This window comes from Engraulis encrasicolus, chromosome 15 (genome assembly GCF_034702125.1).
Source record: "Engraulis encrasicolus isolate BLACKSEA-1 chromosome 15, IST_EnEncr_1.0, whole genome shotgun sequence".
Lineage (NCBI taxonomy): Eukaryota > Metazoa > Chordata > Actinopteri > Clupeiformes > Engraulidae > Engraulis > Engraulis encrasicolus.
In genome coordinates this window covers 12097740-12122739 of record NC_085871.1, presented here as the reverse complement: position 1 = coordinate 12122739, position 25000 = coordinate 12097740, and the positions used below count along the sequence as shown (strand labels likewise).

The 25000-nt window shown below is 43.4% G+C and overlaps 1 protein-coding gene and 1 long non-coding RNA gene across 2 annotated transcripts in view; both read left to right on the top strand.

Annotated features, from left to right (window-relative positions):
* Positions 1-25000, top strand: part of cog5 (component of oligomeric golgi complex 5) — a 183832-nt gene that overhangs the window by 94875 nt on the left and 63957 nt on the right. The window contains exon 11 of the mRNA XM_063217902.1: positions 12612-12693. Coding sequence (XP_063073972.1) covers positions 12612-12693 — 82 coding nt within the window. The remainder of the gene's footprint in view (positions 1-12611; positions 12694-25000) is intronic.
* Positions 17857-20195, top strand: LOC134464456 (uncharacterized). Its single transcript, XR_010037903.1, has 3 exons — positions 17857-17939; positions 19756-19889; positions 20014-20195. It is a non-coding gene; the product is annotated as an uncharacterized LOC134464456 (long non-coding RNA).

Here is a 25000-nt window from a genome sequence, read left to right as displayed (position 1 = left end):
ATTTCATGCATTTCACTGTCACTTTGGATATCAATTGACACGCAGACACAGACACAGACACAGACACACACACACACACACACACACACACACACACACACACACACACACACACACACACACACACACACACACACACACACACACACACACACACACACACACACACACACACACACACACACACACACACAGAAAATCTATCCCACTGCAGGAAAAAATGCACGCAGAGAGGAATGAGTACATCAACCTGCAATCGACATGAGGCAAGAAAAACAATGGAAAAAGGAGCGTGTGCAGGTTTCTATGGTAATAATTTCCTTCTCTTCCTCTGTCTCTGTATCCCCTCAACAGTTCTTTTCCCTAGGGACACCTGAGATGGTCCAAGCCTCCCCAAGACTAGAGCACAACTCTACACATTTAATGAGCTCAACACATTAGAGAGAGAGAGAGAGAGAGAGAGAGAGAGAGAGAGAGAGAGAGAGAGAGAGAGAGAGAGAGAGAGAGAGAGAGAGAGAGAGAGAGAGAGAAGAGATTGAGATAATGTGCATCATGTGTAAGTGGGAAAGGGAGAGATGAAGGTGTGAAGGTTAGGGGGTTGTTGATTGTGCAGGGTTATGGGACAGACAGGATGGAGTTTTTTTCCCCTTTTTCTTTCCTTCCTGTTAAAATCAGCTGAAAGGTCCTCCTCCTCTGTCAAGCCAATGACGCTCTTTGCCAAGGAGGGATTGGACATGTAATGTTCCGTAGCAGAACCAGAAAAAAAGTTGCATAATTGAAGAAGTAATTATAGGCAAAATCTTTGAATAATAATAACAAATACAAAATGAAGGGAACATAATTAACCAGTTCAGGAACAGATTTTTTTTGTTGGATTACATTTGTGTATGAAATCCGCATAATATAGCCTTGCCTTGGGATTTGGCCTTGGGCTTGGCATGGCCTTGGGGTTGTGAATTGATCTATAGCAGCGGTTCCCAAACTTTTTCCCCTGCGCACCCCCTTGTACATTTCAGTGTGGTTCGTGCACCCCCTAAGCGAATATTTTGATATGCTGATGGCCACACAAGTATGATTCACTGCGCATTAACAGCACATTATGCACAGTTGTTTTAGGGAAACCTCTTTTCCAATAAAAACTCACATATCCACCATTGCTCTATTTAGCTTGCGCACCCCCTTATGGCAGGCCGCGCACCCCCAGGGGTGCACGCACCACAGTTTGGGAAACCCTGATCTATAGTATAAGGTTGAACGGATGTTGAGGGGGCTGGGTGGAGGCAAGGAGGCTCGGTTATTATGTCGTGGGTGGTTAGAAACCTCTTCAAACGTTAATGTCCCACCACCCTTGTCAAGGAGAAAGGCAATGACGTGCCTCGTCAACAAAAGATGATGGACACGCTTCTGGTTAGGTGAAAGTGGGGTAGAGGAGAAGTTGGTTGGAATGGGGGATGGTTGGAGGTCAAGTAATTTATGTCAAGGATGGTTATCTTCTCTTTTCCTTTTCATTCACACATTGCAGGGTCAGACAGACGTTTCAGCTGTTCAGTGTTGTCATGGATGGTTAGAAGTCTGTTAAAATCACCTCAAATGGGGGGGGGGGGGGGGGGGGGGGGAGAAGTTGTTTGGAGTGTGTGTGGGGAGGGGGGGGTGGTGTAAGATAGTGCAAGGGGTGATGAGAACCGGAAAGAAAGGGGATGGTTGGATGTCAAGTAATTGTATGTCAAGGATGGTTAGAAACCTCTTAAAACCAGCTCAAATGCCCCGCCTCCCCTTGTCCAGGAGAGTGGCAATGGCACGCCTTGTCAAGGAGAGATGACAGACATGCGTATGCTGCCCGCCCCCATTCCACTGACGGCCTGTCACCTGCAGCCTCCTGCAGCAACCTGCCATAATCAAATCAAATGCCTCCGTCATACTGTTCGCCAAGACCCCACACTGTGTGCACAAGCAAGCGCGTGCGTGCGTGCGTCTGCACGCGTACACATGAATGTGTGTGTGTGTGTGTGTGTGTGTGTGTGTGTGTGTGTGTGTGTGTGTGTGTGTGTGTGTGTGTGTGTGTGTGTGTGTGTGTGTGTGTGTGAGTCTAACATGAGCATCTGTGCTCATACGTCCTTCCTTTAGATTTTACGCCTTAACAGGAATAAGCAAGCAGCGGTGCTTTCACACTCCACTGACAGACACGCTAAGGTGTTACTCTACTATGCGTGTGCGTGTGCGTTTGCGTGTGCGTGTGTGTGTGTGTGACGGTGAGAGAAAGAGAGAGGGAGGAGGGGGAGTAGAGATGGGGGAGAGAGAGAGAGAGATCACGTGCACACCATTTTTGTGCAAGGTTACAGACGACAGTGGGTGCGTTCCAATATGCGACCTTGCGTCCTCCACTTGTGCTTGTGGCCTCGTACCAGGAAGTAATACGATATGATGACATCACTGACTACAGCATTATATTTAAATATCTCAATTGTAAAGTAATTTTCTCATTTGCAAACTGGATGGTGAATGAAGAATAGTCCCCCAAAAATTGTTTTGGCTAGACTGACAGCTGGGAAACTTTATTGTTTTCTCCATGGAGGCGGGGCCAGGAGGCGGGGCGAGGCCACAAGCACAAGTGGAGGAGGGGAGTGTGCATATTGGAATGCACCCAGTGCAGCAGCAGGATGAGAGTCATCCCTCCCGGCCCCATTCCGTCCCACAGACGGCAGCCAAGCTCCTGCTCTGCTCCTTACCAAAATAGGCGGCTGGAGAAGCTCAACATCTTTTCTTTTTTTTTTTAAACTTTTCTTTTTGTTGTGGTGTTGTTTTATTCTTGCACTGTTTTATTTCTCAGTGCGCTCTGCGCGTCCACCTCGCACCTCCTTCATCCATTTCTCCTAAACTCCTCCTTTCTTAGAGTCTTCTCTCTTTTATCTTTTCTCCTACCATTTCTTTTTTTTTTCGTTTTATTTTGGTCTGTGTTTTTTTTCTGTTTCTTTCGCCACTCCACACTTCCACCTCCCACCTCCTCTCACTTGCGATTATTTATGGCCCAAGAGTGAGAGTGAGAACGAGGGAGCTACAGTAACAGAGCCGGAGGAGTTGGACGGCTGATGGAAAAAATGGAGAAAGGAAGGAAAAGCATGGAAAGCCTCTTCAGATTGTCCTTTGCTTTTCTCAGCGCGTTATCCTCTCATCTTGTCTTCTTTTCTCTTCTCTTGCTCCTCTGCTCTCCTCTTATATCTATACTTAGTTTACCATTTGGTGTAATATTTTCTTCGTTTTTCCTTTTTCTCTTCTCTTCTCTTCTCTTCTCTTCTCTTCTCTTCTCTTCTCTTCTCTTCTCTTCTCTTCTCTTCTCTTCTCTTCTCTTCTCTTCTCTTCTCTTCTCTTCTCTTCTCTTCGTTCCCCCCCTCTATTTGCACTCCTCTTCCAACCATCCCTTTCATCTCTTTCTTTCTTTCGTTCTCTTATTCTCTCCTGTTCCCTTTTTCTTCTGCCTCCTCCAGATGTCGTATACCTCCTCTTTTCTGTGCCGCTGGCTGCTTCTTCCTGATCACTGTAGACACCTCTACTTAAAGTCCTCTTCAGTTAAAGTGTCTGCTCTCCTCTCTTCACTCTCTTGAGCAGTGCAACCTTGTGTCTCGGCCTGCCGGTAGCTATTATTTTGAATCCCCGGGCTTAAGATGTGATGCTTCACCTGCAAACTGGATTACATGTCTGTCTCAGTAGTCTTTTTTTTACCCTTTTTACTTTTTTTTTTTAAGAAAAAGGTGTTTTGACTGAAGTAGTTGGGCTGTCCTGACACTTTTGCTTTGCAAATGTGTTTGCAGAACCCTGTTGAAATACAGGAGAATATATTATGACACTGTTTGCCCCTGCACACACACTGAATGATGAGTGGTTTGAAACTCCACGCACACGCACAAGCACAAGCACACGCACACGCACACGCACACGCACACGCTCACACTCACACTCACACTCCCCTACTCTCTCTCTCTCTCTCTCTCTCTCTCTCTCTCTCTCTCTCTCTCTCTCTCTGGCTTAAAGTTTGCATTGCATTGCGAAGGTTCCAGTGAGTCATTTTCGATACTCTCACTCACACACACACTTACACACACACTTACACACACACTTACACACACACACACACACACACACACACACACACACACACACACACACACACACACACACACACACACACACACACACACACACACACACACACACACACACACACACACACACACACACACACACACACACAACCAGAGAGAGAGGCACTCTGAGAGAGACTTTCCCTATTATGCTCATATCTCCACACCTCTCCGTGCTGCATGGTGATTAAAGAGGAGCAGTTTTTTTCCCTTGGGACACGTGGAAGGTGATAAAGGGCTGATCTGTGATGAGTGAGTGCTATTTCAAGTGTGTTTGTGTGTGTGTGTGTGAGAGAGAGAGAGAGAGAGAGAGAGAGAGAGAGAGAGAGAGAGAGAGAGAGAGAGAGAGAGAGAGAGAGAGCAAAAGAGAGAGAGAGCAAGAGATTGTGCCTGCGTGCGTGCGTGCGTGCGTGCGTGCGTGCGTGCGTGCGTGCGTGCGTGCGTGCGTGCGCGGAGTTGCAAGCCACTAATCATTCAGGGTGTTCAGGGGCAAACACTGTTATAATATAGTGTGTGTGTCTGTGTGTCTGTGCGTCTGTGTGTGTTGTGTCTGTATGCGTGTCTCTCTGCATGTGCGCTTATGCGTGCGTGTTTCTGTGCATGTGGTGTGTGTGTGGATAAGCTGATGACCTTGTGTGAGTGTGTTCCCTTTATGTGGCGTCCCCGGGTGGGGCAGGGCAGATCAGAACAGGGCAGAGCAGCAGCATGTGTGGAGGATGCATTAGAGAATTAAACACCACCCCCCCTCTATCCCTCCATATCCTCATCCCACCATCCCTCTCCTCCTCTATCTCTCACCCTCTCTTTCCGTGCATGTGTTCCTCCATCCATTTCTGCTACATTCCTCCTCTCTTTCAGTTTGGCTTTCTCTCAGTCTTTCTCTCTCCTGGCTGCACTCTCTCCATCCGTCTTTCCACCTCTCTCACAGTCATTCGCTCTCCCTCCAGTCTCCATCCTTTTCTCCTACACTCATCCTTCTCCTCGTCTCGTCGCTCTATGCGTCCCTCGTTCTTTCCATCTCACAGTCGTCCACTCTCAAGGGCGGGTTATGCTCTCTTTAGAGCCTCAACGCAGTTAGTCAACGCAGTTAGTCAACGCAGTTAGTTTTGATTTTTAGCTCCATTCTAGGTCTGCGCTATCTGTTTCCGTCGCAACGGTAGGGGCAGCGAGATGATTGTTCAAACTGCCTTCAATACAAGGAGTAAACTAGACGTGTCTGTTGTTTTGTAGCTACACAGACTCGACGACAATGAAAATGAAACATTAAATCTTTATGTCACGTGCATTTTTGATCGCACTGGCAGCCACCGCGGTAGTTTGGAACAAAGAAGTGGCTCATTTGTCGAGGATAGGTCGCACGAAGCGGAATGTTTCCTCGGAAACACTGTTCAACTGTCCAAATATAACTTCAGCGTCGTAACTTGCAAGCGCATGTGTTGTCTTTGGTTCGTGTAAATAAATGAAACGACAAAGCACGGGCAACTTATTTAATTAGTCCGTAGCCCGACGAAGGTTAAAACAAGGAAGTAGCTTGTTCTCAAGGACAGAGCAAGCTGGTCGAGAGGACCAATAACAGCGGCTCCTGCTGCTATAACTGCGTCACTTAACTGCGGGCCGTCACATTTTCAGGGGTGCACACCAAGTCACTGCAGAGGGGGGGAAAATAACTCATCACGACGCAGTGAAGTTGGTTTCGAGCATAAATCACCCTTCACTCCTTTCCTTTCCTTGACAATCTCTCTCTCTCTCTCTCTCTCTATCTCTCTCTCTCTCTCTCTCTCTCTCTATCCTGTACTCCTCTCTTCATCACTCTTTCTATCCCTTTCACATTCGCGTGCCATCTCAAGCCATTCTCTCCATGCATTTCTCCACACTTTACGACCTGGCTTTGTCTCTGCCCTGAACTCCTCCCTCCCTCCCTCTCTCTCTCTCCCTCCCTCTCTCTCTGTCTCTCTCTCTCTCCCTCCCTCTCTCTCTCTCTCTCTGTCTCTCCCTCCCTCCCTCTCTCTCTCTGCCCTGAACTCCTCCCTCTCTCTCTCTCTCTCTCTCTCTCTCTGTCCCTGTCTCTTTCTCTCTCTCTCTCTCTCTCTCTCTCTCTCTCTCACTCACTCACTCACTCACTCACTCACTCACTCACTCACTCACTCACTCACTCACTCACTCACTCACTCACTCACCACACACACACACACACACACACACACACACACATACACACTGGCCCAGGCCCAGGTCTTCATCAGGTTAGTGTTGAAGTGTTGAGGTGCTTATTAAGGTGTCCGTAGGGAGCTGCTGATGACACAGTGTGGACACCTTACTCCTCCTCCTCCTCCTCCTCTCCTCCTCCTCTCCTCCTCCTCCTCTCCTCCTCCTCCTCCTCCTCCTCCTCCTCTGCTCCTCTAATTGCCTTCTTCAACACACGCATTCATGCACACACACATGCACACACATACAGACATATACACACGCACACACACAGACATATACACACGCATGCACACACACACACACACACATACACACATACAGACATATACACACGCACGCACACAGACATACACACGCATGAACGCACACACACAGACATACACATGCATGCACACACATAAACTATACACATATGTAACACACACACACACACACACACACACACACACACACACACACACACACACACACACACACACTTTAGTACTTTTATTTGGAACGCAACCCATTTAAAGTTACATAGATCCAAATATTGATGGAAATCACCGCAGAGTTGTAGGGGGGTGGTCATACAGTTAGTCAGCCCAATATTGTCTATGGGTAGACATGACATCTCCGTCTCCAGATGGACAAGCTGACTACGATGGCAGAGATTGAACAATATTTTGCCAGTCTTTTTTGCTGTTGTTTTGCACACTGCAGATAGCGGCAATCCAGTTAGGACGAGTTTGTGTACATTTCCAAGCCTCCCAAATGCTAAAACACACACACACACACACACACACACACACACACACACGTCCGTCGTCTGTTGCCGGGGGTTACGTGTGTAATTGCTAGGCCAGTACGGTAGACAACAGCAACGGCATGGAGGAAAGAAGAGCAACATCCATCACCGCGGTGACGCCTGGCACCCTGCGACCGGCCAATGATGAGCTGTCACACAGCAGCAGCCATGTTGTTATTCATGACGCTTTATTTTTCTCCCCTCTAGCAGACACACACACACACACACACACACACAATTTTTTTTGATGTGCCATAGAGAGTGCGTGTATGTGTCACACACACACACAGAAACACACAGCTGTCACTGTCGCTGTTGAGAGAGAGAGAGAGGGAGAATATTGAAGTGTGTGTGTGTGTGTGTGTGTGTGTGTGTGTGTGTGTGTGTGTGTGTGTGTGTGTGTGTGTGTGTGTGTGTGTGTGTGTGTGTGTGTGTGTGTGTGTGTGTGTGTGTGTGTGTGTGTGTGTGTGTGTGTGTGTGTGTGTGTGTGTGTGTGTGTGTGTGTGTGATGGCAGCAGAATGTGATGCACAGCAATGTAAACACAACCACCTGTTGCCATCATGTCTGCTCAGTCTCCGTCTCCATATCTGTATCCGGGCAGTTGTGAGTAGTGGGCCAGTACCAGAGATTCTTTAAGTATATAGAGATATGCCAATGTAATAGGTTGCTATGGGCACCTAACGTGACCAGGTTCCTGTCTGCCTAAAGGGCCGTGTCATAATACTCCTCCTAGCATTGAATAGAACAGTCCTTAGGTCTGCCTAGGTCTGCCTAAAGGGGGATTCCCCCCCTCCCTCTTGCAATAATAGAACCCGGAAACAATGGGCCAATGGAACCTCTCCCTCTCTACTCTCTCTGGTCAGTACTGTAACCAGAGACGGTTTAAATGCATAGAATAGAGAATCTTTGCTGTAACTGCCCATCTCAGTGTTGAACACAACGTAGTACTTACACACATTCATTCATTCATTCATTCATTAAATTTTACTTAGCTGACACTTCTTATCCAAAGCAACTTACCCATATTGCAGGCTATTAGTGACGGTCCCTGGAGCAATGTCTGGTAGGGAGAGGTAACGGCTGGATTCGAACCTGCACCGCTTTGATCTACAGTCCAACTCACTAACCATTACACATACTGTCTGTGCTGTACAGACATTTGGGACCTTATTTAAAGGGACACTGTGTGAGATTTTTAGTTGTTTATTTCCAGAATTCATGCTGCCCATTAGGGCTGTCCACGACCAAGGACTTTGTTGGTCGACCAAAGGTCGTCATTTACTCCGACTAATCGATTAATCCCCCCCCCCAAAAAAACAAAAAAAAACTTTTTTTTTTTCTTAACACATCCCATTTTGACCCAGATAGCCCTACTAGGCCTAATGAATATTCGAAGTTCGAATTCACATAGTTTTAGCCTGTAAAACACAAATAGGCCTAAAAAACAAATTAAAATTAATATTCGGTGATGGAAACAAACTGCCTATGGTAGAGATGCCGCTCGCTGCCTGAAAGCAGTAGCCCAACTGGAGGGCAGAATCAATATCCCCGCGTTGACTGTCATACCTTTTCATCTATTTCGACATTTGTTGCAGCATTACTGTATAGTTGTTCACTGGAATGTCCATCAAGCACTTAGTGTCTGTTTATGGTCTTAAATGATGCGCAGCGTTTCCCCCTTTAAATGACCCACGCTGGTTTTGTTTAGCTATCGCTGGACTGGAGTCTTGACAAGAGTTCTTGCCGTTCAGGGCAGCAAACAGAATTCTGATAAGTTTGTCGGTGAATGACTTAACGTAGGGGAGAGCAGGGACGAATGAAACACTTTTCACTTAAAGGAACAGACCACCCTTTTTTGATTTTCACATAATTGCAGTATTTCCAAGCATTATTCATGAATGTGCATATAATTTTCGTCTATGTGTTTGCATTGCCCTGTTTGACAGTATACCCAAATTAGTCATAGTAATGCAAGTCTATGGTACAAAATAAAACATCAAATGTACTTATAAACCACTTTAAAATGAATGTAACATTCACCAGAGTGTAAAACAGCAATTTAATTCGGTCCAGTGATCACTTGTGGCTTGATGCTAAAGATACCAGTTACTTTCAGTGATTATGCTAAGCTATGCTAATAATTCTGATCCAATAAATCTAAGTACTGAAAACAAAGAGAAGAAAATGATATGCACATTCATGAACAATGCTGGGAAATACTGCAAATATGTGAAAATCAAAAAAGGGTGGTCTGTTCCTTTAACGGTTATTTTCAAAAATAATAAAGCAGATGAAAATGATTTTGTGATATGATCAACAACCCATATGTGTATTCTAATAGTTACAGTTGAAATTTAACACAACCGTTGAGGTATCACGTTTATTTTTAACTTTGAATGCAACCTGTCGTTTGTTTCATCCGTCCCTCACTGTCGGGACGGATGAAACACAGATGAGGGACGAATGAAACAGTGGGTTGTAAACAGAAATAATTCACTGTACTCTATTTTTTATGAAACACACATGACAATGTACTACTACACGTCTCCTGGGTAAAATATTATGCAATTTCTCAAACTATAAATGGGTGAAAGATCACGTTTTTCCACGTGGGCCAATACGCGAGACCCACATTTCCGTTAAGCCATTTTTTCTGCCATTCTGACGACTAAATTTTATATAATTCACTTATTCTATAATTATTAGGCTACTTACTTAAGTCCTGATGCAGAATTTTATTTTATTTTATTTGTTTTATTTTGGTCCTGCTTTAAGTCAATGGGCGAGAGGGACGGATGAAACGGGTGTTTCATTCGTCCCGACAGTGTCTACTGACACTTAAATCCTTTTTGCCTGTAAACCTGACAACTTTGACATTTCATACTTTCGGATATGTTAAAGTAGCGATTCATCTGCTGTATGATCACAACATTACTACATAAAACAGCCAATACAACCTTTGATCACAAAAAAACTATGACGGGTAAGATTTTACTTATCAGTGTCAAAAACAGGCTCGTGGGGCTAACGTTGGAACTAGGTGACGTCACGGCACGAGCTTTCCCGGGGGTGTCAAGTCTTGCGTGCTGAATGTACTGACTGAATATTAAGTTTTAGATGTGCATTGTTTTCGAGTAAATCGCAGTGTTTCATTCGTCCCGTGTTTCATTAGTCCCTGCTCTCCCCTACACACACACCCCAAAATATGTTCATATCTGGTGGTGGTTCTTGGATGTTGGCCAGCACGGAGTAAAATTGTACAGCAAAGTGGTATGGAAGCTAACAAAGTGCGACTTAGCACCATGACGTTGCAACATAGCATTTTGGAGCTTCAGAATATGCGCCGACACGACTTCACACTTTTTACACCGTCTGCAATAAATGGATAATTATGCGAGACGAGACCGATGCAGGCGGCTCCCTGGAGTTTTGTCAACCAATGGAATCAACAAGTCGAGTGAGGTATTGAAGCTAACGGTGCCGGGTAGTGTACAGGTGCGTGTGTATGAGAGAGGGAGGGAGAGGAGAGCAGCATCTGCCGTGGTGGTGAACTTACATAATTAAACGCACCTGTCATTCGAATTCGCGTGGTTCTTCTCGCCCGACGTTAGTGACCATTGGCTGACAAGCAGTAATCTGTATCCTTTTCAAAAAATAATCCCATGTTTTAGAGCTCCTTCCAGACATGGTCAAAATAACTTCTATCCTTGTCAAACAAATCAACAACACGTCTTCCTTTGTCACGCCCTTCAAGTTAAGAGTCCTGAAAGCGCTTTGACGAGACACTGTTTTTTTTTTCTCCGTTGCGACCAATCGACCAATGGGATTCGGTCGACTAGAACTGTTTTTGGTCAACCAACAATTAGTTGATTATTTGCGGACAGCCCTACTGCCCATTCACTAATGTCACCTTTTTCATGAATACTTACCACCACCATCAAATTCTAAGTATTCATTATGACTGGAAAAATTGCACTTTTCATACATGAAAAGGGGGATCTTCTCCATGGTCCGCCATTTTGAATTTCCCAAAATACAGCTACAAAAATGACTGTACTTGGACCATACTAGAAAATATGAGTTTATTACTTAGTAAACTTTCATGTAAATATCAAATTTGGCAATAGGCAGCCCAGTTTCAAAGACCAGCATAGTTTCAGTATCTTTTTTGACCATTTCCTGCACAGTGTCCCTTTAACCTTTATTTTACCAGGAAGATAATTGAGATTAAAAAAAACATCTTTTACAAGGGTGTCTTGGCCAAGTGGCAGCACACGTTACAAAATTAAAATTCCAGTGGCATTAAAATCACAAATCAAGTAAAACAAAACAAATCAATTAAAACAATCACAGACAAGGCACTCAAGTGTCTCAAGTGCTCTCATCCTGGAATTAAAATCGCTCAATGGAACCAGTTCCGTTAATTTCAAATCCTTTTGAAAATTGTTCCATGAGGTAGGAGCAGAAAAAGCAAACACCCTTTTTCCCTGTTCCTGTATGAAACACATTCGAAGACACACACACACACACACACACACACACACACACACACACACACACACACACACACACACACACACACACACACACACACACACACACACACACACACTGTGGATATTTATACAGCTCTGTGTTCCCCACGCACAGGTGATATGACCGATTATGGCAATTTACCGACTCAGTCAACCTCATCAACACTTTTTCTTTTTTTTTTCTTTTTTAATTTTTGCACTGAGCCAAGAAAGGGCAGCCAAAACATGGCATTATGTAGGCCCAAACCTCAAGGTTATTGACATTAAAATAACCTTTCCTGATTGCAGGTGGTGTATTGGTTTGTTCTTTTTTAACTGCCCTGAAGGAACATTGCATGTTAAAGACTAATCAAGAGCAGCAACCTATATGGAGCGCAAATGCTGTTCATGCGAGGACTAATCCAATTTTGAGTGGAATGATGGGAGATGTGAGAGGTATTCGGCTTGGGCACGAAAAGTCTTTATTTAATTCGGCAGCATTTTGGTTGCAGAATGCTGTTCCATATGTTAACAGAATTTTTCTGAACTTTATTGTAAACCGAATTCTGCCAATTTTTCGTTTGAAACCGGAATATTCTGTACATGTAACGCTGCTCACTGACCACTCAAATTCTTTTTCATGCCAGCCTTTAGAATGATGGATTTTCACAGACTCTTGTGTGCTTTTGAAATGCTTTCAAGATGGCTGACTTTCAAGGTGCATTTTTCAATCGCAGCATTAATAACATACAGTATGGTTTGTAATGAATATATGGTTTCGATGAGGTACAGTATGGGAACGTTAAAATGCACAGTTGTATGAAACCATTGCAGGCGTCACCAGCTTTAGAGTGGAGTTCTGCCCATTTTCGTATGTGTTTGTTGGAGCAGCTAGCAAGAGAGAGAGTTGAACGAAACAAATTGTCCCTCATTTTTTCCTGTCTCTCTCTTTCCTCTGCCCACAGGATGGCCAGCCTGACATCCTGTACACCTTCTGGAACTCTGTCACCGAAACACTGTCTATGGAATTCAAGAGAGCAACTGGTGGTGAGTGAACCTTTCCCATAATCCATTGCGCCAGTGACAAGCTTATCACATTTACAGATGTGTTCATCCAATGCCATTTGCAGGAAAGGTTAACGGTTTGACCAGAGCAAACATGAGACTAAGATGTATTAGGGGTGTAAATAATAATCGAAATGTATCGATATATCACAGTATAATCAGACGATTGAATCGAATCGCATTGCATCGCATTGCTATGCACTGATTCATAATGTCGACCGAAGTGTAGCAATGTGTCACCTTGCGGACGCATATGCTGTGCTAAAAGTCCACCACTCCACATGAACAGCTTGTATTTGGTCATGCGAAACCAAACTTTGCTTTAGTATTTAGACGTCTAAAATGTTACCAATACAGTTTATGTAAGGCTTGACTGCATACACTGTCATTTCATATATGCGTTAAATGTAATACATTTCAATGACCCCTCTCCCAGTCCTCTGGTCCCATTACAGGTGCTAGTGTGGCACGGTGCTTATCTGCCATAATGGAGGGCTTGTTAACAAGCAGTAGCTGCCATTTTGTAGCGTCTGCTGTCAATCAAACAGAAGGCATCAGATGTCCAATTTATATCTGGACCCTTCAGACAGAAAGATGGATGGACACACACACACACACACACACACACACACACACACACACACACACACACACACACACACACACACACACACACACACAAACACACACACACACACACACACACACACCAAGAGCCTCGTTATTTCCCATACAGCGCACAACACGTGACGTCTTTAGTCATATTTTAAAAACAAATCCTTGTGTCAGTAAGTTCACGGTATGAAGTAAGCCTACAGACAGAACCTTCTTGCAATAAAAGCTATTAAAGGTGGGATAGGAGATGTTTTTCTGGCACATTTTTTACCATATCATCTGAAAAACTCCTCATGCCGCCATAGCACCCATTAAAATAGAGTTTGGAAAAAAAACGAAATCTTTTGGTCCAGTGTAGAGGGCGTAATCAGAAGAAAACGGCAACCAATAGAAGTAATACTCATCATCACTTCTATTGGTTTCTGACACGTCTATCAACCGCCAGCACTCACCCCTCCTCCCTGCGCGTTCACCGACTCGTGAACTTGACCGACCCCGCCCCCATCATTCATGCACACGCGACGAGGCTCATCATCACTCGGCTAGTAGCAAGGTAACGAGAGTTAGCAGCAGGCTGAGCTACTTGGAAACTTTGGTGGCTTTTGCAGAGCTACAGGAAGAACTTTGGCTTTTGGAACACTGGACTAACCATGTCAGGATAACATACATACTCCCTTGGATTATAGTCATCGGACTCGCAAGACCAGACTCCAACACGGGCTGAAAATTGGAAATGGGACCTGACACTCTTGGACACAGATGTCGGCTACGGCAGCGGCTTCAAATACGCTTTGGTGACCATATTTCTAATCGAGAGGTGAGGTAATATATTTGTCTGTATAATATTTTGTGAATTGGTTTAGGACACAGTGGTGTCTTTTTTTAAGCAAGTATCCATTGAGAGGGGTCAGAGGATTAGCTCAAGCTCCAACATATCTAGCTGCTACCTTGCTTAACATAGCTGCTACCTTAATCGCGTTATTTTTGGTGTTTTTCCCCCCCTGTGGCATTTATTCTGTGCACATAAACACGTTTTCAGAATTGCTCTGTGTAACTCAGACGGTTACTCTTGTGTGTTTTGCTACTAGTTGTGCGAACGAGCCAGACAAACCAGCTGGGAGGACGGAAGCACCCCTTCTCCACCCGCGTTCAGTAACTAAATACGGATTCACCCCGTAGTAAGTAACCTACCATGTTTACGCACACATTACTTTGACCAGCAAAGCCCATGTCTTTCTAGTGGTTTACAAAAATATATCGTTTGCATGTTTTGCTTTGCCTTTGGGTACATACGTCTCTGTTGTATGACGCTGGTAATAGTAGCAAGCACAAGCACAAGCACAACCTGTTCGCCGCTCCAGCATTGCAAAATAGATTGCCTTTGGGTTTTCAAATGTTTACATGATTGTGGGTGTAATGTCGTTTTTGAGAAGACAGTAGTTTTACATTTGATAAATACCACCTAATGACCATGACGGCTACACAGCAGATCTTTATTGTGATGGCTACACTGAATGATCACATGGAGATGCCGGTACATTATTTGTTTTTACCCTGGTTATATTGAAATGTTCTGCTTTGTCCAGTGGTGTAGTCTACGTAGAACGCAGGTATACGGAGTATACCCACTTCTAAATTTCAGGGATTTCAGTACCCACTTAAAATTGATTGATCCATTGTTTTGAATAGCACAAATATATACAGTATACCAGTGTTAATTTTGTCAGCTTTTTTTAATTTAGTCGTAGTCTTAGTCACAATGACGAAAATCAATTTTAGTCTTAGTCATATTTTAGTCATTGCCTTCCCAATTTAGTCTTAGTCTTAGTCTAAATGACGAAAATCAATTTTAGTCTTAGTCACTTTTTAGTCATTTTCGTCATTTTAGTCAACACTGTACATTACAGAACTTCTCCACATACTTTCTAACATATATCATTGACTGTAGAGAATAAACCTTCTCCGCACACTGCTTCTCTTTTTAACATATATCACACTGTACAGAATAAACCTTCTCCACACACTGCTTCTCTTTTTAGATGCGTCCAGCATCTCTATAACAGGGTCTGTCTGTCCGTCCGTCCGTCTGAAACGCTTTCATTACATTTCCGTCCGTCTGAAACGCTTTCATTCAATTGTTGTCCGTCTGAAACGCTTTCTTTAAATAGTTCCTTCCCGTGGCCACAAGGCGGCAGACTACGGAGCGAATGCGTGCAAGCATAGCCTTTCTATACTAAACCGGATGCTAACGTTGGCGAAAAGTAGCCTAGCCACAGGCTAACTGACAAACGTGAGGCCAACAACTCAGCCGATCGTGATGTACGCCACAAATAGACCAATCGACCTCATATTTAGACACTACAATGTTGATTTCTGCCTTCGATTTTCATCAGTTAAGAAATCTAGCGTCGGATTAACACATTATTAAGGTAGTAAAGCGAGTTGCCGCCATGTTTGTTTTCCAGAATCACCCGGGTAGAGAGCTCACGTGCAGCATTCTGGGTAATTGAGTTTAATGCACAAAATGCGTGTTTTTAAAAATAATGCTGCAGTGATTTTAAAAAATCAAACCAACTGCCATTTGGAAGGGCAATGGTGCTTTTCGTTGCGCTCAGAGAGAGTACAGGAGAGAACGCGTCTTTCGTAATTGCTTTGCAGTCGTGTGCATTTGATAAACTCTGGCACGGAAGTTCACTGCTTTGTGCCTTGACGGTGAAGCTGGTATTGAAAAAAAAGTCCATAATTCACCTAAAGGGTCAACCCATAAGCGCATGATTCACCCAAACGGTTTTATTTATTTATTATTTGTCGATGTTTAGATTCTTTCCCACATGCACATAATGCTGAAATGGCGTGATACTAAAGGTTGTTAGGCCTAATAAATGTCTGGTAATTTGTAATGTAGCCTACTTCATCTAGGCTATGTGAAATTTCAAATCATAGCCTATGGTTCTTTTCCAAATCCAAGAATGATGATAAGCTTATTATACCCTAAACTGCAAAAAAATAAATAAAGCCATGTCTCGCCATTTTGCTGCCTTGCTGCCTGCCACAATATTTGGAGTGTCCATGATGACCAATAAACAAAAAGTAGGGTACATCCTTGGGGGGCGTTGACAGGCTAGGAGGAGGCCAGGGGGGCGTTTGGGGGGGAAAATGGCATAGTTGGAACTGGCATAGAGGGACGCATCTGTTGTCCGCCTGTCGGCCTTGTTCTCTATTTTATTTAATACCAGTGTTAATTTCGTCAGCTTTTTAAAATTTAGTCTTAGTCTTAGTCACAATGACGAAAATCAATTTTAGTCTTAGTCATATTTTAGTCATTGCCTTCCCAATTTAGTCTTAGTCTTAGTCTAAATGACGAAAATCAAAAAAGGGCATTGACGAAATATTTTAGTCATAGTCATGGTTGACGAAATTAACACTGCAGTATACCCACTTCAAAAAAGGCTCAAATATACAGTATACCCACCATAAAAAAGTAGACTACACCACTGGCTTTGTCCATTCCAATGTTGTGGTGTTTTCCATAGCTGTTCCTTGCTCCTGTATCACAACATATCAAGGCTGCCAAGTAATGAAGAATGAATCACCGCACACTGGTAGTTTATTTTATTCATGTTTGTGGGTGTAATTTCGTCCAGTTGCAGATACTACTATCCTTTTTGGAATGATCTGCCTTTGAAAAACTGGTTCTATCTGACAAAAGCGAACAGATCCTGTAGTTGTAATTGATACACCACTAAATTATCATATTCCTATGTGTGCGCGCGCACGCGCTATAGTTTTCAACTCAACACACTGGGGCACTTTTCAGTCTTTGAGGTTGCTGGAATCAACACAGACTACCTCCATTCACCTTATCAGAACACTTTGCATGTTTTTTGTATACTTGTCCCCTTTGTGTATTGCTGCTAATCTTTCTATTTCTAGGTTCTGTTGGTTGCATGCAGATTGTGCCAGATGATTTATCTGTCTATCTCTATCTCTGTCTATGGCAGGGGTCAGGAACCTATGGCTCTAGAGCCACATATGGCTCTTTTGGGAACTGTATATGGCTCTCACTTATCTAGGATTACTAACCATCCCTTGAAATATGGAATCATCCTGTATTTATAAATAAAACTATGGGTTCCATATTGAGTTAAAAGGGGACAAGGGAGGTTAAAAAGTGTTAAAATACAGGAAATGACATCTAAGAAATACAAAATTCTCCCAAACCCTCGTCATAATGAAGTTGACAATTGGCAACCCTATTACCTGTAATCAATAAAAGCAATAACTTGACAGTACACTCTAAAATTGTTGGGATTAATTGAAATACATGCTTTTGATTGTATTCAGTGTTTTTTAAAAGGATATGGCTCTCATGAAAATGTATTTTTTAAAATTTGCCGTTTATGGCTCTCTCCAACAAAAAGGTTCCTGACCCCTGGTCTATGGTCTAAGCATGGGCTCTGTGCTAATATGCAATTTGTGCTCTTTTTTCCCTCAGGTCAACAGCAGACAGGGTCCTTCCACAACCACATAGCCAGTAAAAGCTACAGCTTTTCTCCTCCGATCCAAGAAGCCTGGACTGCAGTCACCATCTCAACACACCAACCAAGAGAAAGGTGGATGGCTCAATTCAGTATGTAGTTCTGCAAATATTCTCAAAGGTCTTCACAGCCCCCCATGGTGCTGAATGCATTTACATTTATTTTTGTAAGGTAAAAACAATGCTGATTACAGAACATAACTTGGGCCATGAATGAAATTTGAGGTAGCAGCCAGCCATCACCTGATGGTGAGGGGTGGTCCTAAGATCAGAGAGAAGCAGGTTGAAATCCCATACTTACCTCTCCCTACCTACACCTCCATCCACAGCTGAAGTGCACTTGAGCAAGGCACACAAGTCCACTTTGGTCCTGGGACTGTAGCCAACACCCTGTAAAACCCTGCTGTGTAATTTGATGTAATGAAGCCCTAATACACTGTGTGCAGAATTATTAGGCAAACATGTTTTTTGACCATATTGTCCATTATATGCATATTTTCCGCCACCAACCTCTATGGACATGAACACCTATTGGATTTAAGCATTCCAGGTCATGCATATTTGTATATTAAGAGATGGCGTGATCGAAGGAGCCCAATACCCTATATCAGGTGTGCATAATTATTAGGCAACTTTGCGTTCCTCTGTGAACATTGGCCACAAAAGAAATCTCAGAAACTCTGAAAAGACCATAAAAAATGGGTTGAAGTCTTCCAGAGGGATGCAGCTGTTTTGAAATTGCCAAGATGTTGGTCATATCCATCTAATGCACCGTTACGAAGCCATCAGTGTCACATGCATTGTGCTCACAAAGTAACTGCCGGATTGAGAAGAATTGAAGGTCAAACTACCACAAAATTATTACCCTGCAGTGCTGTTATATTCCAGAACTGAAACCTACATCGAGTGTCCAGAAGAACATTGTATTCAGCACTCAGAGACATGACCAAGGTAAAACAGGTTGAAACCTGAAGACCACTCAACAAGAAACGTAAGTCAAGACTGGGTCAAGAAAGGTCTTCAGACAATTTTGTCAATGGTTTTATGAACTTGTGAAAGTGACTGTTAATGGACCAGATCGATGAGCCCATGGCTAGATCGGTAATGTGCACACTCAGATGAGTTCCTGAGTTCTACTCAAATGCCAGCAGAATACTGCATAAATACCATTGTCTTCTTGAAAGTTGCAAACTTTTCCGTCACAGATCCAGCTATGGGCTCATCCACCCTGTCTGTCAATAGTCACTTTCACCAGTCCATAATACCTTTGAAAACTCTGTCCTAGGGTATTTCTTGACCCAGTCTTGACTTAATTAACTTGTTAAATGGTTGTCTGGTGTCATCCCTTCTTACCTTTGCTATGTCTCTGAGTGCTCAACAATCTGTTCTTCTGGACACCTGATGTAAGTTTGCATTCTGGAATATGATAGCACTGCAGGGTAATACTTTTCTTGTAGTTTCACCTTAAATTCTTCTCATTTTATGGCAGTGACATTTCATGTGAGACTGATGACTTTGTAACGGTGCATTTGATACTTCTGTGCTAACGTGACCAACGTCTTGCCAATTTCAAGAGACCCACATCCCCCTGGAAGACTTCAAAATTGTTCATAGACTTTTCAGAATTTGTTAGATCTATTTTGTGGCCCATTTTCCCAGAAGAAAGCAAAGTTGCCTAATAATTATGCACACCAGATATTGGGTGTTGGGCTCCTTTGATCACACCCCATCTTATTATACACATATGCATGTTCTGGAATGCTTAAATGCAATAGGTTTTCATGTTCATAAAGGTTGATGGCGGAAAATACGCATAAAATGTACAATATGGTCAAAAAACATGTTTGCCTAATAATTCTGCACACAGTGTATAGTCACATTGCTTGTTTCAGATATGGAAAATTGCACAATAAAAGTTCCAGGACATGAAGGCTGCATACTGTGAACGTCAACCTTCAGGGCACCGTCCTGCGCAGAAGACTTTCTACCCTAAGAGGGATGGCTGACCGCAGACACTCACAACCAGGTGAGCCCAGATAAAGGAGTTATTTTTGGTGTCCCTGCCCCAACAACCCAGGTTACTTACATTTAAAATGTCACTGGAGCTACTGTCAGATATGTGATTTCTAATTCTGTTTATCTTTTTACAGCACAGACGCCTCCAACCTCAGACTAGGCCCTTCACAGTTGCTGCACTTACCCACCTTCCCCGAGTTTTTGTGTGGTAATGACAACTGTAAATATAGTATAAAGTAATGTATCTAGTGTCATGTGTAATACATTGTTTAAATTGTCCATACATTTCAATGACAGTAAATATTGGTGGACACAATTTGACTGTGTGGCTTTTTTTTATTCATTCTCTGACTGAAAATGCATGGTTACATAATTTATATATTCCACAAGACCACAATCAGAAGATTATTTGACAGGTTGCATTTATTTTCTATGTATGAAAAAAAAAACAATGGTAACAAGACAAACGTGGTTCCAAACCAAAAAGGTGAGATGTATAAATGTACAGATGAATGCTCCTACAGATAATGAAAAATAATAAAACTCTGCACACTGCCGGTTTGTGTGTTTTATACCGTACTCTGTATAAACCTTTTATATTGCTCTAGTGGAGCAGGGTAACCCTGGCTAATCCTGGGTATTGTACTGTGTATTACAACGTCAACCCTGTTCAAGTGCCCCATACTGTCTGTAGGCTGCATGCCTGAAGAGTCCGTTTCTCTCACCTGGTCCTACATCAGCCCAAAGTCTTCCATCAAAACTGAGAACACCACAGCATTTCCTTTCAATGTTCATGGGCATCTCCTTACAGATTGCGCAGAGGCGCCAGGTTGGTTGTGCTACTGGGCTGTGACTGAGGACCAGATGTCATGTGCCAGGTCGAACATCAAACTGGGGTCACGGGTCAGGGCACGCTGCAGTAACCGATGGGATTGCTTCAAATTCAATGATTGAATCAAGGCCTGCAAAGCAATAAATACATTTTATGTAGTGCATTTTCTATTTGATGATGGGGACTAAATAACTCTATTGACAATAAGACCAATATGGACATAAGCAATCATTATTGTGTATATAAATAAAGATGTGCCAATTGTATGCATACAACGTTTTGCAGTCAATTTCTTACAAACTGGTGTTGTGCCAGGGGTTACACAGATGTATGAAGTAGATGGGCTTTTATGGATGTACTTGAACTACCACTGGTGTTGTGTACCTACAACCATGTAATATCACACTACTACTCATAGGAGTAGAAATATTGTAATGGTTATCACAACAGGTGTACTCGTGTAGCCTACTCGTGTTGCGATATAGAGTACATCTGTTGTGATAACATCCATTACAATACTTACACATCTGGAGGAATACAGCAGGACATAATGTTATTGTGGGATGAATGCACATCCTTACAGTTAGCAGGGCGTCAATTCTGTTGGAGTCTTCCTAATCAATATCCCCGACCTCTGCTGCGTCTATCTTCCTCCTCCTCCTCCATCTCTGGCCATCGGTCCTACTGGGCTGTTAGGTCGTTATGATTGTGATGGGCCAGGAAAGTCAGAGCTGGAGCTCTCGTTGTGGTCGTGGAAGGTCTAAAGCATATGAAAATATCGTCAGCCAAAACAATTTCATTAGCGTTGATCAGTTCGGTTGTTTTTCTTTACTCCCTCTGTCCCTGTGTCTGCGCGTGCGACAACCCAAGTGAAATCTGAAGTCATAGCCTAAAACACTACGGATTGTGGTGTCGGGTATATATAAATACAATAGTAAAATGTATATTGCTGTACACATCTGTCAAAATAAATCCATGTGTCAGTACTGTAGCTGGCTACTGTCTAGGGATGACGGTATAGCATCTGTCATCAGTGTTAGGAAGTTAGAATGAGATATCTAAGTAACACGTATCAAGTCAAGTTCAATAACTAATCTAGTATACATCTACTGTCATCAATATTTCTTGAAATGGCAACCATGACGGCCTGTGCGTTTATTGTGATGTTGAACATTCTTACCGTAGCCGGAGACAGTGCCATGGCTGGAAGTTAGCTTGGCTAATCGATTTGTCGTGGCTTCTAGCCCCGCCTCGTGAGCTCTCGTGGGTTCCCGGGATAATCCGAACACTTGACAGACTGCATGCGCGTTCATGTGTTTTGAAGGCGTGGCTTTGAGGGGAGGGCTGAAGGGAGAGGCGGGCTGTGTATTTTCAAAAATATAGCTCACAGGAACCGTTTTTCAAAGATCTCCAACCCTACCTTTAAAGGTGCTGGTAAACTAGGTAGGAAACTAAGCACTGGTATTCTATCAGTGACAATGTGGTAAGTGACTAAATTGTAAATATGAAGACCAATGGGACAAAATCAATTGTTGATGGTGAAGTGACAATGTGAGAGTGTACAGTTTTGAGAATATGCAATTTCTGCGTTTTACAAGCTGCTTACAGATAGCAGACGGATGTTTCCCAGATGTACACGTTTCATGATTTATATAGCGATGATTCCATATTTCTGTCAAGTCAGCTGACTCTGTGTCTTTAGAATATATGCAGTGTGGTGTTTGTTTGGGCTTGTGTGTGTATGTATGTATCTGTTTGTGTGGATTGTGTTTATGTATCTCTGTGTGCATTGTGTTTATGTATCTCTGTGTGGATTGTGCTTATGTATCTGTTTGTGTGGATTGTGTGTGTGTTTGTGTGGATTGTGTGCGTGTCACAGCGCTGTAGACTTCAAAGCAGAGCTAGCTGACTCCAGAAGCAGTAGCCGCAGCTATGGAAGATGACAAGAGACAGTGCAAGGCTGTTATGTACGCACACGCACACACGCACACCTGGGGACCATTCCATCAACAGCGCTAACCCCAAATCCGTGTTCAAGTTGGTAAACTGTGCTATTTTTAGACACAGATCTGTTCCATCAGTCTTGCTAACCTGAAACTCAGCTGAGTTGCCGCTGTAATTTATGCTCCAACTCAAACCTGGTAGCTCCCATGTTTAACACCAGGCTAAATGAATCAGTGTTACAAAAAAAATGTACCTGTAGGAAACAGTGTCACAATCGGAATGTTCCGCTTGATTCCTGCCATCATTTCACAAGATCAAAGCGAACCCAGTCTCACTATTTTAATAGTATATGGTGTGATAATGCCAGTAAAAACTACAATAATTTCCATTGTCTTTCATTTCGGGCGATTTTTGATAATCAGCACATTTTTTAAAACTTTTAAAACTAAAGAGTGTTGATAATACTAAAATGATATTGAAGAATCATTTTACAGAGAAGAAGAAGAAGACGAAGACGTGAATGGCCCAATGGGCAGGTGCGCTGCGTGGTTGCCCCGGGCTCAATTCTTGCATGGCGACATGTTATAGAAATGAAAACTTCATAACATACTTTTGCATATTCTCTCCTTTAATGCTTCATTTGCTATCAAGCAATAGCCTAGGTCTACAGTTAAATGTAGACCTTTACTTTTCAAAGCATAGACAATAAAAAAACGTCTTCACAACCACCTTGCAGATGCCTACGCTTGGAGTTTGCATCACAATGATTCAACAAATGATTTCTGCCTAACATTTCACCTTTGCTTCATTTTATCTTAAAACAAATTCTTCTGAAAGATAAAATTAAATGATTAATTAGATTAAATGATGCAAGCATTTAATTTTTACGCATAGAAATGATGGCATTCAAGGTTCGGACGAGGCTCTCCCTTTGATGATTGCGTTATGACCTGTCATTGTGCATAGTGGGGATTGAACGCAGGTCTCTCAATCAGAGTGCGGTTGCATTGCCGCTCACCTACAGATGCTCGCAATGCGTCTCCGATAAAGACTTGATTTGACAAGGCATGCCCGAGTCTACAACATGATCGCATTTTCGACAATCGTTGATATGGACTTCCCCTGTACAACGTGCACGAGCACAACGCCAGCTTTGATGAGCGCGGCTGAAGTGAAACTAGCCAAGGCGCAGCTGATCCTCAGTGGTGGAACGGCGTCAGCCTCAAGTTGTTGCTGTTAGTTGAAACTCGGCTTTTGCACGTAAGCGCCGCTGAATTCAGCGCCAATGATGGAATGGTCCTCTGGATTGCCTCGATGATATTAGATATTAGATCGTATCGTTCTCCTCAGCCTCACACTCACACACTCACACAAACACACTCTCACACACTCTCACACACTCTCACACACACTCACACACACTCACACACACTCACACACACTCACACACACATCTGGAGTGCCTGGATGATATTAGCCTGATCTCTCTCGTCTCGTTCTCCTCAGCCTCTTCTCAGCCTGTGTACCTCCTGCCATACCACCCCCGTCCCCAACCTAAAGTAAATAGCAATAAATTAAAGAATGGAAATAACATCATATCTCTGTCTCTGTCTCTGTCTCTGTCTCTACCTCGCTCCCTCTCTCTCTCGCTCCCTCTCTCTCTCTCTCTCACTCACTCACTCACTCACTCACTCACTCACTCACTCACTCACTCACTCACTCACTCACTCACTCACTCACTCACTCACTCACTCTCTCTCTCTCTCTCTCTCTCTCTCTCTCTCTCTCTCTCTCGCTCTCTCTTCTCTCTCTCTCTCTCTCTCTCTCTCTCTCTCTCTCTCTCTCTCTCTCTCTCTCTCTCTCTCTCGCTCTCTATCTCACTCTCTTTCCCTCTCTCGCTCTCTCTCACACACAAGTCCATAAAAATATCCTATGCATATGTATTTTTCAGTTTTCCTCTTCTGTTTTCGTCGGAATTGTAGGGAGGGGAGGTGTTAGATTTGTGTATTAACAGGAGGGAAGGAGGGCTCATTTTGAGCTTCTGTTTCTAACTCTAGGTGAGAAGGAGGAGGAGGATGTGTTCAGGGTGGTGTTTTCTCATGCCTCTGAATGTTTATTTCACAACGCAATGTCTTTACCGTGTGTGTGTGTGTGTGTGTGTGTGTGTGTGTGTGTGTGTGTGTGTGTGTGTGTGTGTGTGTGTGTGTGTGTGTGTGTGTGTGTGTGTGTGTGGGGGTGTTTGTGTGGTTGTATGTGTGTGTGTGTGTGTGTGCTTGTGCGTGTGCGTGCGTGCGTGCGTGCGTGCGTGCGTGCGTGTGGGTGCTTGTGCATGCATATATGTTTGT